The following is an 8,461-nucleotide window of genomic DNA, read 5'->3' as shown; positions in this document are numbered from 1 at the left end:
CATATATTTTTTATTGTTTCAGAGAGGGAGATAGAAACATACTATATAATAAAGTGGTAATATGCAAATTAGCTGTCACACCATCACAAGATGACTGCCCACAGCAGAGGCAGGGTTCCCATAACGAGAGATCAGCAGGGACCTGAGGCTGAGTCCCCCCCCACCCCCACCCCCGCCCAGCAGGGCTTGACGGGTGGGGCTGGCTGGGACTGGATTTCATCCAATGAGGGTGGGGCCGGCTGGGTCTGGGTCTTGCGCGATTTCGAGGCGTGTGTGGGTGGGCGGGGACTTGACTCTGGGTCCCCCGGCACGCCCCAGACTCTGACAGGAGGAAAATTTTCATACATTTTACTAATTTTCTTTCATCTCTGACATTTCTATTATAGAGAAAGGGCAAATAGCAATATTAAAATATTTCCTCTAATTCCCTTTTAATGTGCACAAATTTCATGCACCAGGCCAATAGTTAATGGTAATAGAGAATCACTGATCGGCTGCCTCCTGCACACCCCTTACAGGGGATCAAGCCTGCAACTGGGCATGTGCCCTAATTGGGAATCGAACCATGATCTGGATCATACATAGGTTGATGCTCTGAGCCACACCGGACAGCAAGAAGGAGCCTTATTGTTAGAAGAGACTGGAGGGTGGGGAAGAAATGGGGTCCAGGTCAGAAAGTGAGAAAGGGTAACCCTATCAGTTTCTGTTCTGTGTATCTGAAAAAGCCAAACCCATGCACTTGCCCAAAACCCAGCTGCTGCACCTTTGTGGAAGTGCACTGAGGCAGAGGTGCAGGGAGGGGTATGTGTGGACCAGGAGCCCACTCACCAGTCAGAAAAGAGGTGTCCATCCACACAGGCAGGAGGGCCAGCTGGGTTTGCTCCACGGGCCTGGACCAGATCAACACACTGCTTAACTGCAATGACTCAGACATCAGAACACCAACAAAAGGCCTATGATTACCTCTTCCTTTGCCTCATTTTAAATATTGTATTGCCTCAATCTTTTTTAAGTTGCCTGAAATACATTTGGGGACAAGGTGAGTATAAAGTAAGTAGGAAAGTATGGTTATTTTTTAAGAGAAAAATTACCTGAATTTGGATTAGGTAAAGATAAGTATTCTCATTAAGTATTGTTATACAAGGATGCGTTCTTTTTATTTATTTTTTGTTAATCCTCACCCAAGGATATTTTTCTATTGATCTTTTAGAGAGAGTGGAAGAGGGAAAGACAGAGAAACACATCAATTGGTTGCCTCCTGCATGCACCCTGACCAGGGCTCGGGCCAGGGAGGAGCCTGCAAGTATGTGCCCTTGACTGGAATCGAACCCGGAACCCTTTGGCCCACAGTCCAATGCTCTATCCAGTAAGCCAAACTGGCTAGGGCAAGGATGTGTTCTTTTTCAAATGAAGATCAAGTTCAGAGAGCTTAAGTTACTTGCCTAAGGTCACACAACTAAATAGGAACTCAGTTCAATAGTCTATACTCTGAACCCAATCCCCCTAAAGTAGAGCAAGCAAGCTATGTAACCTCTTTGTGTCTGTGTTCTATTGATAAATGACAAATCACTCCAAAACTTAGTGGCTTACAACAACAACAACAATTAAATTATCCCTTGTGGTGCTAGACTCTGACTGGGGTCTGGGAGATCTCAGTTCTTTTTTTTTTTTTTTTTTTACATTTTATTAATCCTCACCCGAGGATATTTTTCCATTAATTTTTAGGGAGAGTAGAAGAGAGGGAAAGACAGAAACATTGATGTGAAAGAAACATCGATTGGTTGCCTCCCGCACACCCCCCCCCTCAGGTCTAAGGTACGTGCCCTTGACCAGAATCGAACCCGGGACCCTCTGGGCCGCAGGCTGACCCTCTATCCACTGAGCCAAACCAGCTAGGGCTGGGAGGCAGTTCTTACTCAGCTGGGTTGGAGTCATCTCAAAGGCTTCCTCACTAATGTCTGACGGCCTCTCTCTCCATGTGACCTGGGCTTCTTCATAGCATGGTGGCTGGGTCCCGAGACACACTGCTAGGTGCATACTGCTAGGAGACTGGGATAGCATTACCATCACTGTACTCTATCAATCAGTCACCGTCCAGATGAAAGGGAGAGGATATAGACACTACTTGTCAATGGGGCCATGCTTAAAACTTCACATTATAAAATCCATAAAATAGGCATCTACACAATGAAGACATTATTTCTGTCAGCCCAAGCCTCCCTTTTTCCACTCATGTTTCCCTTTTGGGGATTCCCTTTCCACCCACTCATGCCCTGGACTTTCAATTTGTGAAACTAAACTTCTTCCTAAGGAGGTTTGAGTTCAGTTTCTATAACTTGTAACCAAAAGTTCACACAACATCCACTTAAAGGTGGTTGTGGAGATTAAATAGGTGTAAAATGTGCCTTTTACACAGCAGATATTCAGGAAATGGTTTACTGTCACTATGGAATAATTTTATCATGAAGAATGGGGCTATAGGTGGAGGACTTATGACTTACTCAAAGCTAATGTCCCAACTGTGATTCAAACCCAGGATACCTGGCTCAGAAGCTTTGGCCATGCTCCTCTATTTCTGTGGTCTCTATGACCCGGCCAGGGTTGGCCAATACTCAACACATACCCACATTTCAACTCTTGTCAATATAAAAAACCTAAACTGCCATGTTACTATTTCCTAGTAGTCTAAAAACTGCTCTAAATCCTCAAGAAGTACTCTAGCAGCTACTAATGTTTTGAAGCACTAAGTGAAATGAGGCCTAAGATAGATTAAAAACAAATTATGGCCATATTTTGAAGCTCTTCAAATTAAGAGGAATTTGGGCTTAACCACGCGCCTTGCTTTGGCCAATGGAACCTTACCAACATGACACAAGCTTGAAGAGCACTTGCGTATTGGGGCTTACTCTTCCTAGATGCTGGGAACGTGTGACCAGTTGCCCCTGTTGCCCAGCTGAGTGAGGTTATCTGGGACCAACCAGCCCCTTGGCGATCTGCCAGCTCACTTTACCCACACAAGAGCCCAGATAAAGTAGACCCACCCAGTTGAGCACAATGCAAATTGCTAAGCCACAGAATCAGAAGCTAATAAATGTTTATGGAAAGGTACTAAATTTCAGGGTAGTTGTTATACTACAGTTAATAACTGATATAAGGCCCACACTATCCCTGATGTAGGCCAACCCCTCATACAGATGAGGAAACAGACCTGGCAAGGAAAGACTTGCTTAGGGTCACAATCCAGTAAACCCACTGGCTGTGATACTCCTTCAAGGTGGCTGCTAGAATCACAAATGAGGTTTCAGATCTTAAAAACATCTAGAGATATCGGTCCTTTGGGCACAATCTGGTATCACATTTCTTCACCATCTCTTTTCGGTTTTTCAGAGGTTAAGACAGAAAATTGAAAACTGTTGAGCATGGAATGGGAGATGACTTTCCTGACCCCAGATACGGGGAGGGCAGGCATATTTATGCAGAGTTTTATGGTTATGAACCTCCCGCTTAAGGATACAACTGTAACCATTCCCTGGAATGCCAGGACAGGGATCCCATTCTCTGTCTAGGATATGTTCTGGTGCCAAGGCAATTAGGCAGGGCCTCTGGGTAGATCAGATGTTTCCTGCTCTTCTCATGGTTCTCTATGCCTGACATACTACGGAAACCCATAGCCCCTGCTGTTCTAGCTGTCCCCCAAGCTCTGAAAAGTATCTCAGCCAAGTAGAGCCTTGTAGAGTCTGGGAATGTTATTACTGTGCAATGGGCATATAGCACTAGGCTCTGGGAACAAAGTAATACAGTGCCAGCCCTCAGTGTGAGGTTCATCAGGCTCCAAAACCCCTACTTTAGACTTTGCCCAGGCTCCATCACAGAGTAGTAGTTCCCCATCTTGTACAGGTGGGGACACAAACATCTGCCCAGGTATGCAAGCAGGTCTGCTAGAGCTGGGCTCTGGCCTTCTGGTCAGTAAGGAAAGATTGTGGGTTCAAGGATGGTAGAGGTGTGTTTCACTGAGGGCTTTTCAGGGGGAAAAAGACATTCCCTGTGGACCTAGTACCTTCCTCAGGACACCTTCCTCATCTCTCCAAACTGAAGTCTTTTGTTTTGACCAAGCTGGGCAAGGGCCCATCCCAGTTCCAAGGGGCTATTTTTCACCCCAGGTCTGGATCTCTGAAATTTCCCAGAAGTGAGGACTAGGATAGCAGCTTAATAATGAGTGGAAACTTCCCAGGTAGAAAAAGTAGGAGCAAGAGTATGTGCCAGGCTTGGAGCAAAGTATGTTTATGAGTGCCTGCCTACCCACAGCCCTAAACCAATGAGACCAGCCTAAGTGGCCACATGTGAATCCCTGCTTCACTGGACCAGGGGAGATATCTGTAATCTATGATTAACTCAAAATATACTGCTGTGGCAGTTAATTCTCTATTGGGAATTTGAATGTGGAGAAATTGGACAATTTATGGGGAATATAGGGAAGGGGAGGGAGGAGAAGTTAGCACAGAAGTGGAGTTTGAAGGAACCTGGCCTGTTAAAGAACAGAGATGAGTGCAGACAGGCCACATGTATCCTGATGCCAAACTCCTACTGTGTTAGGTAACAGGAGTGGGGCTCTATTTTTTGCTGCTGATAAGTATGAAGGACTTGTTTTGTGTGGTTGCAGTCTAAGGTTTATGTGTGTGGTGTCAAAAGAACAGGAGAGACCAGGATCATGTACCCCATATTCAGGAGCTGGCATTTTGTCTAGATGGTGAGAAGCTAGTCAGAAAGGGTTTTATACAGGGAAGGGATATAATTCAGAAATAACACTGTGGTGGCCAATGAGAAATGGGGCAGGGAGAAGCTGGAGACAGGGAGGCTGGTGAGGACAAAGTCCCAAGTGAATAAAAACTAGTGTCCTAAACCAGGACAGAGAAGGGGAAGAAACAGCAGGTTCTCGGACTGCTTTAAAGCTGGGAAAGACCAGACCTAGGAGAAGCTGAGTCCTGGACCTACTGTTGCCTGACCAAGTGGCTCACAATTGGCACTCAGCCACCAAGCTGCTCTCATGGGTACTGGCACATCTGACCCTCCCCAACAACCCTGCTGGCTATTTTTATCTCCGTTTTAGCTGTGGAAATTAAGGCCCAGGTGGATCAATATTATACACCCTAGACCAGAGGTCGCCAACCACAAGTGGTCCGAGGACCACCGGTTGGCGACTGCTGCCCTAGACAATGGTCCCTGACAGGTTAGAGTGAAGGGGGTACAGCAGATCTGCTTTCTGGCTGGGCAAGAGGGCCAGGGTACCTTCATGAGAAAATGCAAACCATCCCATCTCAGAGCAAGTTGGGATCCAATCTCTTTATTGTCAGGGTCTCCTCCCGGTGCCTCCCACCCCACCCCTCTCCAAACCTATAGAAAAACCCCAAGCCTGGGAGTGTCCTGGACAGAGTGTGGAGAAAACTCTGTGCTCTGCCCTCTGGCCTGGGCAGTGCCAATAGGGAGGGTACGTGGGGAGGAGAGACCGGTAACTCCACCTGCAGAGGATGTGGCACTGGCTGGGATGCATGGGGGATGAGGTGCCTGCTGCCAACTCTCCTCTGGGACCTGCTGGGGTGGCATCCAGGGGTGGGTGCCCAGCCTGAGGCCTGGTACAGTGCACGCCCTTCTCCTTCCAGTGGCCATCGCTCCTGTCAGACTGAGAAAGAGACAAATAGAGACTAAGGCTGAGAAGAAAAGTCCCTGTGCTCTTCTTGAAAACGGGTTGGGAAAAAGCAAGGGTAGCATGATATTTGCTACTTGCAGATAGACGTATGCCTGTGCTCTGGCTCTGGCCTCATAATTTTCTGGCCATGTAACTCTGGCCAAGTCTCTTCCCCCTTCCTGAGCCTCCATTTGGCCCCTGTACTTCACCTGCAAACTGGCTTAACAAGGTAAAACTTACTCTCTGGTAAAACAAACCATGAAGCTCCAAGAGAAAAAACTGCATGAATGGGATTTTCTAAACTAAACTGTCAGGGAAGCCCTTGCTGGTGAAGCATCTCACAGCATGAATGTTCCCTGAGATGCTTCTGTTGTTTGAGGTCTTCCTCCATCCAAACCTGTCTAACTCTGAGCACGGCCCCCAAAGGAATAGGGCAGAGCGGCAGAGCTAGGTGGTGAACTCTGGCGAGAGTGGGCTTTGAAGCCACACACCACTGGGTTCAAATCTAGGCCCCAACAATCACAACCCTTGAGATCTTAAGAGATATGTGGTTTATTTCCCTGCCCTCCCATTCAGTGCCTGTTTCCACATCTATTATAGTATTAGCACAATCACAAGCTGTGTGGCACCTCCTGGCACACAGAGCATTTCCACCTGAGAGGATCAAGTCCCAGACCCTAAGCCTGGCACAACCTCACCCTGATGATGAGCAGCTCTCTCTCCCTACTCTGCAGAGCTGGGACTGCAGCCACAGGAGATCCCTGGGCATTTCCCACACACTGAGGACTACCAGCCTCTGTGCCTCTGCTCAGGGCGTTCCCTCAGATGCTTCTCCCTCAATCCTGAACAGGCTCAACTGCGTATCACCTCTTCCACCACAGCCCTCTTTGACATTCTCCCCCCACTCCCCACCCCCCGCTCCCAGTTCTTCAGCCTATGTTCCTGCTCACACTGGATGGTAATAGTTTGTGTCTTCCTCCAGAAGAGAGGATTCTCAGAGATCCCCACCACAAAGAGGGGTAGTGAGATGGCTGGGGATAGAGGGGCCTTCATTGCTGGACACAGCACTCCCCTGCCAAGTCGGCCTCATGGCATGCCCTCCACTTCACTTCACCCCTTGCCCACCACGACCACCGTACCTGCTTACTGCAAGGCCCCTTCCTCTGCATCTGTGTCCTGGCTGTGCTCCTGATAGGGAGGAGGCAACAAGAGACCACATATCACTCACTGCAAACTCTGAGTCCTGCCCTGAGGCCCAGAGCACATCTAGAGGCCACACTCAGAGAGGGACAGCCAAAGGAAATGACTATGGAACCAGCCTGAACAAGGCTGATTTGGGATCGCATCAGGGTCGACTGAGGGCCCCTCAGGAGAGAGAAGGGACCAGTCAAGGAAGTTCTATGTGTGACAGGGGGCACGTTTCTGCATAGAAAGACCTTCTCAGATTAGAGCAGGCTAATATGAGCTGGACATGAGAAGGACCTCTTAAACCCATCTGTCCTCACATCAGAGCCCAGCAGGGATGAAAAGAGAAAGTTCCAGACCTAGTGAAGAAGTCTGGGCTCCAATCCTGGCTTGACCCTTATTAGCTATAAGGCCCTGAGCAAGCTACTCGACTCCTCTGAGCCTCAGTTTCCTCACAGGGTAAAATGTGGGAAGAGTAATACTTTGCACAATGCAGGGCTATTATTAAGGTTAAATGAAGTTAGAAAGTGTGGACCAACGGGCCTGGTGCTCAACTGAGCGTTCCTTAGGTAAACAAGTAGTAAGCACACAACAAAGACCTTACTGGCTCAGAATCTGGTTTGCCTTCCACTTCATGTAAGCTCCTTGCCAAGTGGCTTCCACCGTCACAGATGGGGAACTCCCTTGATCCCTCATAAGACAGCCTATTATTTCATGCTCAGGCAACAGTGGCTTTTAGAAAATCGTCAGGTAGAATGGAGACCTACTTCCCTGTGGCTTCCCCAGGAAACCCCAGTCCTGCCCCCTCAACTCTGCACACCGTCTGTGCTCCCTGAGCTCCTGACTCTCTGTCCCCATGTGGAAAACCGGGTCTCGAATGGGCCCTGGGCTCAAGAGAGGTCTGCCTCAGACCTCTGTGGGACTTCTGACTGGTGGCTGACATAGGCAACTACTTGCTGCTCATTCCCCACTTTCCTCACGGGACTGGAGCCCCTGGAAAAAGGAACCAGCTCAGAGGTTCCCCTTCCCCTGCGGCGACTACGAGTATGAATAGCCCAGTCTCAGCCCTTCCAACCATGCCCTCACCAGCTCTTCCTCGCTGTGTGTCAGCAGCCCCTCCTCATCGCCGTCATCTCGAACCTGTGCTTCTCCCTGGGGTGTGCCTGCCTCAGAAGTTGTGTCCTCTTGTGGGGCCAGTGGCCGGCTGCTGCCACCACTATTGCCGCTGCCGCTGCCGCTGCCGCTGTCGCCTTTCTTCTTGCCATCTTGAGGGAAAAGGGTGGTGAAAAGGGGAATAAAACTCAGCCTGGGACAGCTTCCTGGGCAACACTTCAGCAGAAGCGAGGGCTCAACACAGTGGGTCCAGGTGGGATTAGAGGCCATAGTCCCTCTCTGTACCATGCACTGTCCTCCCCCCGACCCTTTGCCTTGGGCCCCTGGACACTCAAACCAGGGCAAGGACCCTTGGAAGCTGACCTGGGTTGGCCTTCTGCTCCTCAGCAATCTGTTCCAAGCGGCCCAGCAGGGCGTCAATGTTGGACTTGATCTGTGTCAGCTCTGTCTTGATGGCCTGCAGCTCACTGCTCTTTACTG

The 8,461-nt window shown here is 49.0% G+C and overlaps 1 protein-coding gene across 9 annotated transcripts in view; it reads right to left on the bottom strand.

Moving 5' to 3' along the window:
* The window catches only part of RALY (RALY heterogeneous nuclear ribonucleoprotein), a 74,368-nt gene that overhangs the window by 17,903 nt on the left and 48,004 nt on the right, over positions 1-8,461 (bottom strand). For 7 of the 9 annotated variants that reach the window (XM_023754389.1, XM_023754388.1, XM_023754391.1 and 4 more), the window contains 4 exons: positions 8,345-8,458; positions 7,955-8,133; positions 6,823-6,871; positions 5,326-5,677 (listed from right to left, as the gene is read on the bottom strand). In XM_023754389.1, the coding sequence (XP_023610157.1) occupies positions 6,827-6,871; positions 7,955-8,133; positions 8,345-8,458 (338 nt within the window). In that variant the 3' untranslated portion in view covers positions 5,326-5,677; positions 6,823-6,826. Of the gene's footprint in view, positions 1-856; positions 891-5,325; positions 5,678-6,822; positions 6,872-7,954; positions 8,134-8,344; positions 8,459-8,461 lie in introns of those variants that run through there. The other 2 variants (XR_002829467.1, XR_002829466.1) reach the window with 2 other exon arrangements.

The sequence above is a fragment of the Myotis lucifugus genome, unplaced genomic scaffold, assembly GCF_000147115.1.
Source record: "Myotis lucifugus unplaced genomic scaffold, Myoluc2.0 scaffold_60, whole genome shotgun sequence".
Lineage (NCBI taxonomy): Eukaryota > Metazoa > Chordata > Mammalia > Chiroptera > Vespertilionidae > Myotis > Myotis lucifugus.
Note: the sequence above shows the minus strand (reverse complement) of the source record. Positions and strands in the feature narration are given on the sequence as shown.